The following is an 18,604-nucleotide window of genomic DNA, read 5'->3' as shown; positions in this document are numbered from 1 at the left end:
GGCCACCTTTTTATTTCAGGGTATCAGAATAAACTACAAAATGAACCAGAATATATCTCAATACCCTTTAATATGCCCAATTTCATAGAAAGTTAGTGAATTCCTTGGGAAGTTATGGAGGCGTTAAGAAGTCAGCCAAGGAGCCAGTTGACCAGAGATGCTCCCAAGGCCACCCCTCCTCTATCCTTGATTGATTGACAGTAAAACAATGAGGGTGAGTTTGAGGGGTGAGGAGCTCACCTGGAAAGATCTGCCACCAAAGAGCTCCTTCTGAGATGAGTGCTCTTTTTGGACAGATGTGACTTTGACATCTGATAGAAACGCAGACTGAAAAAAATTTAAGGACGGGGCTTTTTTTTGTTGTTCTAGCCCACTGGTCAGCAAACCTTGGCTTACCGCTCCATTGACTAATGAGTTTGCCGACCACTGGACTAGACTAAATGTTACCGTGTAGTTGGGAGCCTGTGAGGATTAGGCAATTGTGGCATATTGTGTGCAAAGAGGTAAAGGGTAGTATATGACAGTGGTCGATAAACTCAGTCAAAAAGCTGTTTGCTGACCACTGTTCTGGCCCTAACAAGTTTTTAACGCCCTGTGCTGTCACTATTACTGAAAGAAGTGAGCTGTCACTGTTTTGCTAATTGCCTCAACTCCTGACCCTTGAGGAGGGATTCAAAATAGTTTGTAATAGTCTTGAAATTAAAAGCAAATGTCTCAGTGTGAATTAACTAGTGACTTGATGATTATTAGGGACTTGATGATAATTAGTGACTTGATGATTAGATTCAAGATAAACACTATATTCAGCCTCCAAAAAAGCAGAGTAGGTCGGATTAAGTTGTTATACTTGGCACACTGAATTTGGAAAAATTTTTAAATGAAATTAAAAATTTCCCACTTAATGCAGCTGCATTTCTCCTTTTCTTTGCCATTGCATAAATTGCCTTTCTAAATAGAATTGTCCTTTGGTTTATAGGGGTCATTGTAATACACATTTACATTTGCCCAGTTTTAAAAAGTATATTATAAATCTAGAAGCTGCAGGTGTAATTTTTGACCATGCTGTTTGAGCATAAGAGTATTTGCAAAAGGTTCCCTACTTATAAAAGCCCACACCGAGTGACTTAGCCTCTCGCTCAGGCTTCCAACACCGAAGGCCTGCGTTCGGGAGCACGTGTGAGAGGAGGGGGCAGGGCTCTGCAGGTCTGCCTTAGAGCAGGGGCTTCTGTCAGAACAAGGAAATAGCGCCCCCCTTACCCAGAGAGCTCCCTTCAGTGTTTCAGACATTTATAAATGCTTCATTTGCTGCTAAAGGAATACATCTTCATGTGAATCACATCCTAATGAGGAATTAACTTCTGTTTGTTTCTGAGAAGAAAGTACCTCATGGTCAAGAGAGTACATTTGGCTTAAACCGGTTTGGCTCATGGATAGAGCATCGGCCTGCAGACTGAAAGGTTCCAGGTTTAATTCCAGTCAAGGGCATGTACTTTGGTGACTGGCACATCCCCAATAGGAGGTGTGCAAGAGGCAGTTGATCGATGGTTCTCTCTTATTGATGTTTCTAACTCTCTATCCCTCTCTGTTTCTCTCTGTAAAAAATCAATAAAAAATATATTTTTTTTTTAAAGAGAGAGAGAGAGAACATTTGGAAATTATAGGCAAGAATGAAAAGGCAGACAAAATGTCATTTCTTTTCCCATCAAACAGATGAGAATTGGGGTGTGTTCATTCTATACGTTTTACACAATTGAAATTCCACTATTTATTTATTTATTTATTTATTTAAATATATTTTATTGATTTTTTACAGAGAGGAAGGGAGAGAGATAGAGAGCTAGAAACGTCGATGAGAGAAACATCGACCAGCTGCCTCTTGCACACCCCCTACCGGGGTTGTGCCCGCAACCAAGGTACATGCCCTTGACCGGAATCAAACCTGGGACCTTTCAGTCCGCAGACCGACGCTGTACCACTGAGCCAAACCGGTTTTGGCTGAAATTCCACTTTTTAAATACATTTTTTCCCTCTGCTTATTTTATTTTTAAAATTGAATACAATTCATATAACAAAATTTCATATAAGTCTCACCATTAAAAATATACAATTCCTTTTTTTATTTTTTAGCATATTCACAAGATTGTGCCACGATTCCAACTATCCAATTCCAGGATATTTTCATTGTCCCAAAAGAACACACCCCACCCCAAGCAATCACTTCCAATTTCCTCCTTCCCCCCAACTCCAGCCAACTACTAATCTATTTTCCGTCCTTATGGGTTTGTCTATTCTAGACTTTTCATATAAAGGGAATCATCATTGTGGTCTCTGTGCCTGGCTTCCTCCAGTTAGCATAGTGTTTTTAAGGTCCATCCATTGTGTAGCACATATCAATGCCTCAGTCTTTTTTTATGGCTGAATAGCATTCTATTATATGGCTATGCATTTTGTTTAGCCATTTGCCAGCTAATGGACATTTGAGTTGTGTCTGTTTGTTGGCTATTATAATGCTGTGAACATTTGTGATTTGTGTACTAACTCTTGTGTGAACATATGTTTTCAGTTCTCTTGGAAATATATCTGAGAGTGGAATTGCTGGGTTACATGGTAACTCTGTGTTTAACTTTTGAGGAACTGCCAAATTGTTTTCCACAGCAGCTGCACCATTTTGCATTCCCACCAATGTAGGAGAGTATTGATTTTTCCACATCCTCGCCAGAATGTGCTGTTTTCTGTTTTGTTTTTAATTACAGTTATCCTCACAGTGTAAAGTAATATCTCATTGTGGTTTTGATTTGCATTTTCTTAACAAGTAATGATGTTGAATATTTTTTTTTTATGTGCTTATTGGCCATTTTAATATATTTTATAGAGAAATGTCTATTTTAAGTTTTTTGCTCATTTTTAAATTGTCTTATTATTGAGTTTTAGGAGTTTTTGAATATATTCTAGATATATTTATGTATTCATGTGCTTTATCATGGCCAGTATATGATTTGCAAATATTTTCTCCCATTCTGTGGGTTGTTTTGTGCATTAATTTCATGCACCGGGCCTCTAATTGCATATAATCCTGCAGTGAACATAAGGATGCATATATCTTTTGGGAATAGTATTTTCTTTTCTTTGGATAGATACCCATAAGTGGAATTGCTGGGTCATATGGTAGTTTTATTTTTTTTTTTATTTTTTTTTTTAGGAAGCTTCTTACTGTTTTCCATAGTGGCTAAAAACTGATGTCAGAGTTTACTGCCTGTGTTTTCTTCTAGGAATCAAAGGTCATAAACATTTACTTATGCTTCATTCTAAGAGTTTTTCAGTTTTTGCTCTTTTTATTTAGATCCCAGTCCATTTTAAGGAAATTTTTATACGTGATACGTAAATATAATTTTATATTCTACTTTTCCTCATGTCATATCCTAAGTGTTTTCTCAATCACTCTGCAATACTTTGCTGTATAAATGGTTCATAATTTCCCGTATTATCCCTTAGGTGCTTTTCACTTTTATAAATAAGGCCACAGTGAACATTTTTGTGAACAAGTCTGTTCACATTTCAGATTATTCTCTTATGGTACAAGTGAATTATGGGATCAGAAGCCAGGAGCATTTTCAAGTTTAAGCTAGCCTGTGTTTTAAACTGCTTTCTGTTTTCTTGTCTCTTTTGAGTGCACCTGCTTAGTCTCTCCCATTGCTGAGTCTTGATATTAGTGATGGTTTATTAAGAATCAGAAGTAGAATCTCTGTAGGCTAGAAGAGGTTAATGGGGGGAGAAGGAGGACCTATGTAATACTTTAAACAATAAAGATTTTTTTTAAAAAAATCTTTATTGTTTAGTACATGAGCACCATGCAATGCACTAAAAGAGTCTTCACTCTTTTAGTGCATTGCATGGTGCTCATGTACTGATGCCTAATTTAAAGGGCTAATAACTCTGCCAGAAAAGACAAGACAATCTAAAAAATGTTTCATTTTGTTTTTTGTTAGAATATAATACTTGCTTCCACTCCTAAGTGTATACCCAAGAGACTTTAAAATGTTCATGTTCACCGAAACCGGTTTGGCTCAGTGAATAGAGCGTCAGCCTGTGGCCTGGAAGGTCTCAGGTTCGATTCGGTCAAGGGCATGTACCTTGGTTGTGCGCACTTTCCCAGTAGGGGGTGTGCAGGAGGCAGCTGATCGATGTTTCTAACTCTCTATCCCTCTCTCTTCCTCTCTGTGAAAAATCAATAAAATATATATATATTTTAAAATGTTCATGTTCATATGAATACTTGTACATGAATGTTTACACAGTACTATTCATAGTAACCAAAAGGTAGAAACAACACAGATATCTTTTAATGGACAAATGGATAAACAAAATGTGATATAGCCACACAATGGAATATTATTCAGCCCAACACATAGTTCAACATGGATGAACCCTGAAAACACTACATTAAGTGAAAGAAGCCAGACATAATAGGTCACCTATATGATTCCATTTATATGAAACCTACAGAATAGACAAATCCATAAAGCTAGATAAGTAATTGCCAGGGATTGGGGGAAGGAGAAGATCAGGAAGTGACAACTAATAGATAGGGGTTTCTTCTGGGGTGAAAAGAGTTCTGGAATTAGACAGTGGTGATGGTGGAACAGCCTTGTGAATATACTAAAAACCACTAAATTAAAATGGTGGATTGTATGCTAATTATATCGCAACTTTAAAATATTAAGGGTTTTAGAAAAGACTCTCTGATTTAGTTATAAATCATCTTCACACTCCAGTTAATTTATCTATGAGAGAGAGAAAGAAATACATGCTGTTAAAGCTCAAACAGAATAAAATATTTTAAAAGAACTATCTCTTCTCAATTACTCTAAATCCCTCTCTTGAGAAATGGTCACTGTTTAATAGTTTGGGTTATATTTTTGAGACTTTCTTACAAGGGCACACACATACACAAGGTTTTTTTGCTTTGTTTACAGAAAGTAGAAAATGTTCCCAAGGTGTCTGAAGAACATTTTATTAAGCGTTTCTCATCAGATCAAAATTTACTCAAAATGTTTCTCAAGGTCCCTCTTTGTGGAGGGCCTTGGAAAAAGATGAAAAATTGAATATCACAGATGCTTATGGAGAAAGAAACCTATACATAACTAACTATCCCAGTGTGAGAAACGAACGTGGTGAAACCTCGAGGGGAGCCCAGCAATATTAAACATGTGTGCACAGTGCTGTGTTCACAGCCATAGCTGAAGCCTCCAGACCATCTCTTCAAGGACAAATTAGGATTTGGGTTGGAGTAAAATATTTATGAAATAAGAATTGCAGAAATTACAGAACTTTCATTTCTTTTAATTTTTTTTATTTATTGATTTTAGAGAGAGAGAGAAAGGGAAAAAGAGAGGAAGGAAGAGGGACAGAGAGCCAGAAACATAAATGAGAGAGAATCATCGACCAGCTGCCTCCTGCACACCCCCCAATGGGGATGTGCCCGCAGCCAATGTACCTGCCCTTAACCAGAATCAAACCTAGGACCTTTCAGTCTGCAGACCGACTCTCTTATCCGCTGGGCCAAACCGGCCTCAGCCATTAGTTGCTTCATGTGACTGGGAATCGAACCCACAACCATGGCATATAGGGTGATGCTCTAACCAACTAAGCTACCTGCCCAGGGCCTGGAATGCTCATAACTGAATGTTTTCTCCTCCAGGGATAGAAACAGATTAGTCTTAAGTTTCAGAGTTCCTTCGTTGATAATTTGAAGTGTCCAGCCGGGGCCTCAGAAAGGTGTTTCTACAGACAGACACGGATATGAATAGATGAAGGTTCTGCCTCCCCAGCAGTAAATTAGACAATCTGACTGTCCTGTGGCCCTTGTGGTTTTGGAGGTGTTGGGAATCCCCTGTGGTTTAATTAGTAGGAATCCACTATATGAAGAATTTTTTCTTTCTTGTATGGACTTAACATCAGCTCTCACAGCATAAAATAATGAATTCAGAAGGGGGAACAAAAACACACAAAAGAAGAAAAAAATGAATTCTCTTAAAATTGGAAAATTATTCATTTCTTGACAAATTTTTGGTTTCATTTAGCAGCCCCAGAGCTCATGGAATATGTCATTTGAGTTATTTAAAATCTAAACCCAAGCTTGTAATTCTCTATGGTTTACAGCAGCTGCAAAGCGAGAATGAGAAGTGTGGTCTGGTTGGCTCTGACAACGGCTCATGCACAGAAGGCTGAGTTGTGGGCTGATTGCTCTCTGCAAAGGCTTGCCCCTTCATCACAGCACATTAATCTGAGCACTGGCGTGGCTTTCCCAATAGCAGGAGTCTGGATCCGCCCTCGGGGCTTTGCACCAGCACATTTACCAGCAGGGTAGTGGTTCCTGTGGTACTCCGGGGCTTTGATGGAGACTAGGGAAGAAGGAGGGAAACTCGGTGGTCCTGTGCCTTGTAATTTGATGGGCCCGTCGCTTTCATTTCCTGGAGAAATCTCAAAGAGACAAAACAGTCAGGGCAGGATCTCACTTGTGATTAAAAGGAGTCATTTTTATAAGACTTCTTGGCCTTGGGCTCCCATTTCTTCCTCTTCTGAGAGTTGCTTCATCCAGAGAAACACAACCACCTTTCTGCCTTATTTAGTTGCCCGCCCCCATGAAACGCTAATGAACACGCACTGAGGTTTCCCTCTGCATCGGGCGATGTGTTAAGCAGCGTTACATTGCATAGCTCATGCTTTACATACAGTATCTCGTTTAGGCCTCATGACAGCTCTGTGCAGCGGGTATTTCTATCCCTTCGCATTCCTTGTAGAAGAACTGGGGCTTGGAGAAGTTTAGCAACGTACCCAAGTGATAGAGGCTGGACTCAAACCCAGGGTTTGTTACTCAGTTCATGGTAACACCAGCCACGCAGTTGCTCAGGACAAGAATGATCCTAGATTCCTTCTTTTCCTTCACCCTCACATACACTCTCAACAAGTCCTCTGGACCTTATCTCCTACATATGCCCCAAATCTGGCCACCTTTTTTATTTTGTCTCCACAACGCCAGCTTCGTCTTCTCCCACATGGGCCCTTGCCTGGAACACTGCAGCAGCCTCTTAAGCTGGTCTTCTTTTCCATTCCATTTCATAATGTTGAAATGACATTTTTAAAATCTAAATTAGAGCCTATCGTTTCTTTGTTTAAAACTCGCACTCACTGCTCAATTGCCGTAAGAAAAATGTAACGTTTACCATGGCCCAGGAAAGGCTATGTGCTTGAGCTCCTGCTGCCTCTCTCATCTCATGCCCTGTCTTCCTCCCTGTCCTTCAGACTCAGCAAGCTCCTTCCAGTCTTTGCACCAGGTCCCCCGCCGGAGAATGCTCTTCCCCAGGTCTTTGATTGGCTCCTTCTTATTCAGGTCTCTGCTCAACTATCACTCCTCCAAAAGACCTTTTCTGATCACCCCAGCCCACCCCATTCCTAAGTTTTATTTTCATCACTGCCTCCCTTCCTTTTCTGTCTCATTCAGGGTTGTGTTTCTAATGCCTAGAAGAGTACCTGGAACAGAGTAGATGCTCAGTCCGTACTCTGAATGAATGGCAAACAGAAGCTATTCCATGCCTGGAAAGCTCTGGCACCCCTACCTACCTCCTCCTGTCCCCTTCACGTATTTAACTCTGGAGCATCCTTCAGTTCTGGCTCAAACATTTCCTTGGGGAAGTTTTCTGTGACCCTGTGTTACATCCTTTAATAGAAATCTATACTTTTCCTGAATGGCCCTCATCACACATTTTTGTGATTATTTTATTAAAGTCCGTCTTCCTAGCCTGACCATAAGCTCCATGAGGGCAGCAGGTGCCCAGCATATGGCACATCCATTTGTTAGTGGGTGAATGAAGGAATGAATCGCTTTTTTGCAACATCGTGGTCCACACTTGACACATCTGTGCCGCAAATGAATGAGGAAGAAGTCCCTTAGTGCCTATGACTCCCTCAGGAATCTCATCAGGATGTTAATAGAGACAGACGGTGGGGATAGGAAAGAAATCTTGGGACTCTTTCGACCCATAACACTGAGCAAGTGGCCCGTGTTCTCCTGCCCCAAATGCCTTTTCAATGCTGCCTTTAGGTTTTACGTCTTACATCTATCCACAGACACTCCCGTGAGAGTGGAGCCCAGGAGCGCCCTCAGTTCACTTCACTGATGTCCACTTTTTGTCATGAATTCCAGTAAAACATTGTTTTTTAAAATGAGGCTCACCTGTGTATAATTTTGATCTGTTATTGTCAACCCTGGTAGACCTAACAATAGATGAGTATTGTTTAGTTCAAAAATTCAAATCCTTGTTTTATCACTGAATGATTTTGAACAAAGCTTTTCACTTCAATTACTGACTTGCTCTCCACATGTCCAAAGGGCCAAAGGCTCAGAGCATAAAGATTCAGCTCAACAGTGTGACCCCAAAACCCACTGCGGAGCCGGTGGGATCAGGAATCCAACGCTAGTTACTCATTTATCTTGTTGAAGCTCAGACTTCATGGATTTCCTTTCTCACCATTCCTCTTTCCCTACACTACTAACCCTTACAGAGATAACTAAAGCTTAGAAATATTGTTTTTAAAGAAACATTTCTGCCGAAACCGGTTTGGCTCAGTGGATAGAGCACATGTGTCAAACACAAGGCCCGCGGGCCAAATCCGTCCCGCCAGGCCTTGCAATGTGGCCCGCACTGCGCTGTCATCACTGCACTCCGCTGCGTTTCCATCACAATGACAGTTTATGACTGTTCAGTAAACCATTCGGCCCGCGATTTAGGCTGGATTTTAGATTTTGGCCCCTTCTCTGATTGAGTTCGACACCCCTAGGATAGAGTGTCGGTCTGTGGACTGAAAGGTCCCAGATTCGATTCCGGTCAAGGGCATGTACCTTGGTTGTGGGCGCATCCCTGGTAGGGGGTGTGCAGGAGGCAGCTGGTCAGTGTTTCTCTCTCATCAATGTTTCTAGCTCTCTATCCCTCTCCCTTCCTCTCTGTAAAAAAAATTAATAAAATATATATATTTTTAAAAAGAAAATTTTCTTCCTAAAAATAGCCTAATTCTAAAAAAGAAACTTAAATAGCTTTTACTTTATAGGATATATATATATATATTTTCTATATCAGGCAAGGAAGTCAGAGTTCTAATTGTGTACATTTGAAATATTTGCTTAGTTGTTAGACCATATTGTTTCTCAGCAGGATACCACAAAAGCCATTATCCTACTAATGATTACCTTGAGCTAATGCATTAATCACAAGGCTTTCTTCATATGCTGAAGCTTTGTCTAACTGCGATAGCATCCAAGTGTTATGGCCAGGAATTTTTTAGTTTATGTGAGTGTAAGCAGAATTGTCTTGAAGTCTAAACCAGACACAGACACAGGTGTGGTTTCTTCCTCTTCTTCTTCTTTTTTTGGTAATATTTTTAGCTGATATCCTGGCACTTGACAGAGTCATTCACACTATAGTCCATCGGCTATCCCTCTTGGCTCAGGGAATTGTTCATTTGTCCATTAATATATGCTAAAATGTCACATTAGAAACTCCTCCACCTGGATTTTTTTTTTTTTTAACCCTCACCCAAGGATATGTTTATTGATTTGAGAGAGAGAGGAAGGGAGAAAGAGAGGAACATCAATCAGTTGCCTCCTGTACATGCTCCCACCGACCAGGGATGGAACCTGCACACTAGGTATGTGTGGAGCCTAAACCTTTTTGGTGTACGGGACAGGGCTCCAACCAGCTGACCCACATGGCTGGGGCTGTACCCGGCTTCTTGTCTCCAGGGAGCCACTCCTTGCCCCTTGTCATCCCCAGCACCAGCCAATTTCCTTTATCCTGCGTGTCTACTTAGTTCCCTTTCTGCTAGAACTCCCAGCTCCCTGGCATAAACATCTCAAGGTCGTATTTGTAAAAAATTCCAAAGAGCTGCCTTGATTCTGTTGTTGCGCTGGAATTACCACCATTAAGGTCTCATATATGTATTGTGTGCTCCTCCTAGGACTTCGAACGCTTTATCACATTTGATTGTTTGCGTGTCCTCTGAGTGTATCCTCATTCAGCAGATGAGGCTGCTGTGGCTCACAGGAGCTAGATGATTTGTCCAAGTGTTGGAGCTAAAACCTACATCACCCGCCTCCAGCTTTCCCACCAGGCTCTGGTCCCACTCAACAACATATTTTTGAAAGAGTGGTTGAATTCAGAAGCTGGGAAGTGATTTTTCTGAAGGATATTTTGTTGTGGTGGTTGTAAAGGGATTTATTTGGGAAGGGACCTTTGTCTATAATCTAAAAACATATAAAATTAGCTTTATAGTTTATTGTTGTTTTTTAAATATAATTTTATTGATTTCAGAAGGGAAGGTAGAGGGAGGAGAGATAGAAACATCAATGATAAGAGAGAATAATTGATGGGCTGCCTCCTGTGTGCCCTACACTGGGGATCGATCAGCAGTGCCCTGACCAGGAATTAAGAGGTGGCCTCCTGGTGCATAGGTTGATGCTCAATCACTGGCCATGCCGGCTGGGCTGTTTGTCTCTTTTTTCTTTTTAAAAAAATATATTTTATTGAGTTTTTACAGAGAGGAAAGGAGAGGGATAGAGAACCAGAAACATCGATGAGAGAGAAACATCGATCAGCTGCCTCCTGCACACTCCCCACCAGGGATGTGCCTGCAACCAAGGCACATACCCCCGACTGGAATTGAACCCAGGACCTTTCAGTCCACAGGCTGACGCTCTATCCACTGAGCCAAACCGATTTCAGCTGTTTGTTTCTTTTTTAAGGTTCAGGCAGTGAATACTAGCTGGTAGTATCACTGTATCATTTGTTTCTTGAGAGTTCAAGATTCATTCCTGAGGGTTTAAAAGAGATGGGGCCTTGCTGTGTTGCCCAGGCTGGGATGCAGTGGCATTCACTGGCACAAGCCCAGTACTGATCAGCACAGGCGTATTGACCTGCTTCGTTTCCAGCCTGGGGAAGTTCACTTCTAGGCAACCTGGTGGTCCCCTGCTCCCTGGAGGTCACCATATTGTTGGCCAACTTAGCACAGATACCCAATTGGCATAGCGCGCTACAGCCCAGAACTCTTGGGCTCAAGTGATCTTCCTGCCTCAGCTTCCAGTAGCTGGGACTACAAGTGTGCACCGCCAGGCCCTGCTATAGTTTGTTCTTGAATTCAAACCCATCTGGCATTTTGATCCATTCATATTTATGGAGCACCCATTACAGGCTGGGCACCAGAGTTAGGATGGGAACAAGACATGATCCCTGCCATAACATGATCCCTGCCATAAGGAATCTAGGGAGGAGACGAATAAATGGGCAATTGCAATATTTTAATAAATACCTGGGTAGGGGATGTGCCGGTGGGATGGTGGCAGGAACATCTAACCCAAAATTGACAATGGGGAAGGCTTCCCAGACGTGACTTTTAGTTTGCATACTGAAGGATAAGAGTTTTAGCCAGATTGGGTTGGGATTGGGATGGGGTTGGGTGGGCAGTAAGGTTTCAAGAAGGTGGGAAACAGTGTGAAGGCTTAAAGGTGAGCATGTGGTCATGTTGCCTCAGTTCTTGCTCATTAGGTCAGATTTCATGATTTGGCTCTTGGGGAGACATGGAAAAGCCATGGGGAGAGCTCAGAAGATGCCTGTCTCTTATGTCTTAACAGAAAAAACTCGAGTCTCCACCCCCATCTACCAATCCTTTCCTGGAAGATGAGTCAACACCAGAGATGGAAGAACTGGCCATGGAGAAAGGAGATTCAGATCAAGTAAGTCTGGTTTCCACTTCCACTTGCATCCTACCTAGTGCTTGTACCTGAAAATGGGTTTGCTCGCTCTATATATGATCCTCTGGCTGTCGACCACATTCAGAGATTACAGCTTCGGTGGTCTTTACAGAGAGCCATTATCTGAAAGTGTATTTAGAAAACTGAGTGAAACAGCAGCCCTTCCTGCCCTGCCTCTCTGCTCCCAAAAGCCTCACCACCGGAATTAGCCACACACACAAGCTTAATCTGCCCTCCTCAGTCATCAGCTCCTGAACTTGTCAGCTCAGCTTCCCCTTGTGCTCTGATCTGGTCCGGTGAGGACATGAAAGGCCGAAAGGTCCTCAGCAGGGTTACGCCATCCGCTGGGTTGGCCCCCGCTCAGGGTAAGCCGATCGCTGGAGGCCTGGAAGCCATTGGGAGGCCTGGAAACTTCACGGTGACCCAGTGGCGTATTTGGAGTTACTTTTCCCAGAACGCTAGCATTTCCTTTGGATTTTTCTGTCCAACTCTAAATTTCCTCTCTCTTCATCCTACAAGAACTGTGTTTTTGTTTCACTGCCATTTTATGACAAGAAGGGTTTAGAGCAATAAATCAGAACTTTTTCTGTCTGGATTAGTGATCCTTCCTTTTAATTTTCTACCTTTGGCTTCTAAAGAATTATTTTAAGAGTATTGGTTTGGTCCAGACATCAGAAAAGGAAGGCTGGCTAGGAAGACTAGCTCTGGGAAGCCTAGCCACACTCTTTGCAGCTCACCCTGTATTTCCAGCATGGTGAGGGCGGTGTGCAGTCCTGGCAGGAGCCAGGAGGGCAGAATTTCCAGGGGCTGTTCTGAAGTGATGCAATAAAATGTGTCTGGTCCATTGATTAAATCATTATAACAACATGGATACCTCACATTTTTATGGTGCTTTATAGTTTAAAAGCCTTTCACATGCTTTATTTCATTTTATCTTCAGAGTGCCCATCTCTCGTTTTATATGACTTTATATGAGCTGCAATGCCTGCAGCTCCGAAAGGTTAAGTGACTTGCCGGGGTTGCCTAGTCTGGAAGTGGAGGAGCTAGGACTGGAAGCCAGGCCTAGAAGTCAGAGACTAGGATTCCTTTCTTGGCACTTTTATTACCCTGTGATGTCTCAATGAAAAGTAGAGGACATAGGAATTATTCCCATGAATAAAAATGAATGAATAAAACTGAAGGGTCCCTTCAGGCTGTATCCCAGAGATCTATAGGATTAAATGAAATTGATTTAAAGCCATCCTATCAGCCAGCGTGGGGAGGAAAACAAGATTTCTGGTAACATTTTGAGAGGAAGGACCGGATGGGAAGGAGGAAGCTGTATGCAGAACTCATTCTTCTGGTGTATATCCTCCACCCACCCTGGGTGCCATGTCGCTCAGTGCTGGTGGCTGCCATTGTCATGTCCAGGACTGTGTGGTTGAATACTCAGCTGTAGTACTGCTGTGAAAAGTTATCTCTTCAGCTAGTCATCTCTGGATGTGATTAAACTGGATTAGGATACAATTCCCCATTTCCTACAAAATTAAACCCGATTTTTATTATTTCTTATGAAACTTTTTGCTCATTCCGGAAGCTCAAGGTTATTGTAATAATGACCAAGACCTGCTCATTCTAAGGACAGAGAACCCAGACTCATGTGGTAAAGCAGAGTCCTGTGGTAGGGAAAGTGCCAGTCTGGTCTGTCATCTGACCACATGACCTTCAGTAGATTTTTAAAATAGATATATTTTTATGGATTTCAGAGAGGAGAGGGAGAGAGAGAGATAGATACATCAATGATGAGAGAGAATCATTGATCGGCTGCCTCCTTCACGCCCCACACGGGGATGGAGCCTGCAACCCGGGCATGTGCCCTGACGGGGAACCGAACTATGACCTAGTTCATAGGTTAATGCTTAACCACTGAGCTAGAGTTTTACTTTCTCCAGACTTCCCTGGTTTTGTGATCTTTAGAAAGAGCTCATTGCTTTCGGACTGCTTCCTGAGGGCCCCCAGCAGGTATCACTGTGGGGAGTTGGGAGGAGACCAAGTCACCTCCAAACAAAGGAGTCCTTTTATGAGCCACTTTTATCGTGGACTTCCAGGTGAAATTTCCTTTGATCCAGGGGCTTAATGTGTTTAAAAATAAAGTACTAAAAAATCCCCAGACTAGATTATCCACTTGCAATTTCACAGCCTATTGCTTCTTAGTAATAAAACTTACACACCAGTGATGAATGCCTCCTCACATATCGTCCCCGACCTTGCAGGCCTCGCCAGCACTTGTCTTGCTTGTGATTGATTAAGTGGGAGCGCCAGGATCTTCCTCCTCGCAGCCACTTCCTGTGGCTTCCAGTTGGGTGCACAGGAGCCCGCGGAGTACTGGGGGGGAAGTCCACAGTTTGCTGTGGCGAGCTTAGCCGGAGGTGGTGGGGGAAGGTTACCCTGGGTCACCCAACCCACCGGGGCACTGCAGTCAGTGGACAGTGTGCCCCCATGGTAAGGCTCATTGCTGCTCACTGCCACCGTTCAGGTTATGGTGAAAGGAGAATGAACTTGAAAAGAGGCATTTAGTTCGAACAGGCAGTTGCCAGCATATTCCGAATGATAAAAATAAAATGGCATATGAAAAGAGAATGAGGGTACTCAGAGTCTAAAAGAAAGAGGCAGAAGAAATAAGGAATTTCTGGTTAAAAATGTCCCCTTCTGGTGATCCGAGCAGTAAGACTTAATCTGTTTACATTGGATAGCAATAAAAGGAAATGGGGCCAGCTGCAGACCTCCTTACTGTGACAACAGTAACCTTTTATTATTCCATCAGACTCCAGGAGGAAATAGCTTCCACATCTGCAGCTTTTGGACAGAATTCACACACTCAGAAAGCCAGCCTGCGTGCTACTGCTAAATGACTTAGTGGATGCTTTGAGCCGAGAACCAATCCTTTGGGGAGCTGGACGGTGCAAAAGGAGACACCAGCTTAGGCTGAAATTCCAGCTCCTATTATCTATTGTAAATGTGAGCACAGCCATGGGCAGGAGGCAGCCCCGTGGAAAGAAAGGAAAGTTCAGGCCATCTCTCCTATTGTCCTCTTCTCCCATCTCACACTGAGAGCACTGCAGGAGGACCGAGCGCGGTGGTGGCAGGTCTCTGTTCTCACTGCCAGGAGCGGCATTAGTGGGCAGAGGCTGGGCAGAGCAGATCGCCTGCGGGTGGGGTGGGGACGCCCGCTCGGTCTGATTATGCCACTCTCCGAGTGCCAAACTCAGAGTGTGCTGTGGGGCTCGTCCAGCACAGGGCCCGAGGAAGGCTGGTCGGGATGAGTGTGCTGGAACGCCATGTAGCCATTTTCTTCCATCATTTAGAATCTGTATTTTTTACCGAATGGCTTCTTCAGACTTAGAGATTTTTATCATGTCATCTTCATGCATGCATAAAAAGGAACACAAGCCAAAAATAGAGTAAGATATTCCTAAAACTTCTTCACATTCAGAGTCCATCTCTCTTCTCTCTCCTGAACCACTTTTTATTTTTGTTTATTTATTTAATATATTTTATTGATTTTTTTTACAGAGAGGAAGGGAGAGGGAGAGAGTCAGAAACATCGATGAAAGAGAAACCTCGACCAGCTGCCTTCTGCACACTCCCCACCAGGGATGTGCCCGCAACCAATGTACATGCCCTTGACCGTAATTGAACCTGTGACCCTTCAGTCCGTAGACCAACGCTCTATCCACTGAGCCAGACTAGTTTCGGCCTGAACCACTTTTTAGAAACCTTTATTTGGGGATAATTATATATACATTCACAAGAAGTTGCAGAGAACCCATGTCCCATCTCCCAGCCTCCCCCAGTGGTGACAATTAACACAGGGCATTATCAGACTGGGGGATTGATCTTACGCCCTTGTTTGCACTGGCATGGGTTTCTGTATGCTCCCACACATCAGTGTCCTCTGTGCCAGCCAGAAGGTTGGCAGGGGCCATTCCTTAAGACTGCTCCCCAGCTGTCTCTGGGATGTTCTGCCAGGCCATTGGCACCCATCTCCCATGTCTTCTATTTTATTTCACTTAAAAAAAAATAATGTCAAAGTTAGAGAAAGGTTTTAAGAATATTACAAGGAACTCTTAAAATCTTTCACCTTGGTTCACTGGTTGTTAACATTTACTTTGATCACTTCCTCCCCGCTCCTCCTCTCTCTCCCTCCCTAACCTCCCCCCATCGCTCTTTCAGAACAACTTGTTAGTTTCCATATTTCATGCCCTTTACCTCTATAGATTTCAGTATGTATTTCTTAAGAAGGACATCCACTTAAATTACCACAGCTCAAAATCAGAAATTTTCTTTTAAAATATGTTTTTATTGATTTCAGAGAGGAAAGGTGTGGTGGGGAGAGAGAGAAGTATCAGTGAGAGTGAATCATTGGCTGCCTCCTGCACTGGGGGTTGAGTCTGCAACCCGCGCATGTACCCTGACCAGGAATCAAACTGTGACCTCATAGTTCATAGGTCCACGCTCAACTATTGAACCACCTAGCCAGCTGGAACTGGAACTTTTCTCTTTCTTTCTTTCTTTCTTTCTTTCTTTCTTTCTTTCTTTCTTTCTTTCTTTCTTTCTTTCTTTCTTTCTTTCTTTCTCTTTCTTTCTCTTTCTTTCCTTCCTTCCTTCCTTCCTTCCTTCCTTCCTTCCTTCCTTCCTTCCTTCCTTCCTTCTTTTAATATTTTTTATTAATTAAGGAAAGGAGAGGGATAGAGGTCTGAAACATTGATGAGGGAGAAACATCGATTCAGCTGCCTCTTGCACACTCCCCACTGGGGGTGTGCCTGAAACCAAGGCACATGTCCTTGATCGGAATCGAACTTGGGACCCTTGAGTCCACAGGCCAATGCTCTATCCATTGAGCTAAACTGATTAGGGCTGGAACTCCTTTTTTTTTAGGTATAAATAATAGTAAAAATTCCTACATTGAGGTTTGTGTGGAGTAGGTGAGATATTACAATACTTTGTATTAAAGTGCCTGGTTCATAATAACAATTAGTAAAAAGAGGCAATCAAAATTAGATAATGTGAAAGCACTTTTATAACTTTTAAAGCACTATAAATATAAATGCTGTTATTAGCTAGGATTTAAATTTTTAAAACATCAGTTAGATGATGAATCACTTCCAAATTGAAAGTGCATGTATTATCAAAGTAGCAGTAAATTTTCACCATACTAAGCAAGTAAATGTTCTAACAAAGCCAGCTTATTGTTCACAAGTTGGCATGAATTACAATGCAGGATGCAGACCCAGTTTAGTTACTTTTTTGTTGTTAATTTGCACCGGAGGATATTCTTCCATTGATATTTTTAGAGAGAGTGGGAGGAGGGGGGGAGACCGAGAGAGAAACATCGATGTGAGATAGACACGTCGATTTGGTTGCCTCCTGCATGCACGCCGAAGGGGGGCCAGGGATCGAGCCTGCAACGCAGGTGCATGCCCTTGACAGGACTTGAACCCAGAACCCTTCAGTCCACAGGCCAAAACTATCCACTGAGCCAAACCAGCTTGGGCCAGTTTAGTGACATTGAGTGCTGCTTATCTATAGTTAGGAGTGAACTTGGAAGGGACATTTACTTTGAAACTGCTTGACATTTTTCAAAGACAATTCAAGTATAGGGTTCTTTTTTCTTCTTTTCTTGTCTTTTTTTCTTTGCAGCCAAAGAAGCCTAAAGCCCCAGACAATCCATTCCATGGCATTGTTTCCAAGTGTTTTGAGCCTCATCTCTACGTGTATATTGAGTCCCAGGACAAGTGAGTGATGAACAGTTTGCTGTTTTCTATTGCATTTCCCCCTCCTCTGGTTGTGGTTGGGCTTCCCAAGGACACAGCTCTTTGCCGAGGCGGAAGGAAGGACTTGGCACGCCCCTGACCCTCCCGGGAAACCTGTTAAGGATATTTTTATATCTCTTGAATGTTATCATTTATTGTGTCTATAAATCTCAGAAGCCTGATTTTGACTCTAATAAGGTCCCAAATGGATCCCAACATCCCCTTCCCCCTGGGCACCAAGCCCTTACATAGCTGTATGTGTCAGCCCGCTGGCTTTACAGTGTCAGGCGCTGGCAAACAGAGAAAGACAGCCTAATCTCTAATGTATATGTTTTCAAGTACAATTTGTTTAACTTTTATTTTGAAATCATTTAGACTTACAAAAAAGTTACAAAAATTCTCAGAGACCCTTCCCCCAGAGAATGTTAACATTTTTCATATCCATAGTTAACAAAACCAGGAGGGTAATATTGTCCCACGAATGCCCTTTTTCTGTTCAAGATCCAGTTATGCATTTAGTTGTCAAGATTTTAAATTTCCTTCAATCTTGAATGGTTCCTCAGTCTTTTTGTTACCTTCCTGACCTTGATACTTTTAGAGAGTATCGAGCAGTTGTTTTGTACAATTCCCTTAATTTTGGTTTGTCTGATGTTGCCTCTCAATTAAATCCCAGTTATGCAAGAATTTGGGCAGGAATGCCACAGAGGCTATGTCGTGTCCTCAGAGCATCACATCAGGAGACGCGTCACGTGGATTCGTCCCATTGCTGGAGATGCTGACTGTGACCACTTGCTTTATGTGGTGTCTGCCAGCATTCACTGCTGTGACGCTCCTGTTTTCCTCTTTCTGATTAATGAGTATCTTGTCAGGGGATACTTTGGGACTATGTAAATATCCTGTTTTTCATCACACTCTGCCAACTCACTTTGACATCCTCTGATGATTCCTGCCCGACAGGATTATTACTGTATTGTTTGCCAGATGTTAGCGTTCGTTTCCATCACTTCTATAT

General features: G+C 42.4%; 1 protein-coding gene across 3 annotated transcripts in view; it reads left to right on the top strand.

The window, feature by feature from the left end:
- The window catches only part of VPS53 (VPS53 subunit of GARP complex), a 131,775-nt gene that overhangs the window by 66,012 nt on the left and 47,159 nt on the right, over positions 1-18,604 (top strand). For 2 of the 3 annotated variants that reach the window (XM_045571037.1, XM_045571038.1), the window contains exon 13: positions 11,681-11,782. In XM_045571037.1, the coding sequence (XP_045426993.1) occupies positions 11,681-11,782 (102 nt within the window). Of the gene's footprint in view, positions 1-11,680; positions 11,783-17,479; positions 17,575-18,604 lie in introns of all 3 variants that reach the window. The other variant, XM_036408414.2, reaches the window with a different exon arrangement.

Source organism: Pipistrellus kuhlii, unplaced genomic scaffold, assembly GCF_014108245.1.
Source record: "Pipistrellus kuhlii isolate mPipKuh1 unplaced genomic scaffold, mPipKuh1.p scaffold_m20_p_39, whole genome shotgun sequence".
NCBI classification, from domain to species: domain Eukaryota; kingdom Metazoa; phylum Chordata; class Mammalia; order Chiroptera; family Vespertilionidae; genus Pipistrellus; species Pipistrellus kuhlii.
This window is presented reverse-complemented; position numbering and strand designations above follow the sequence as displayed.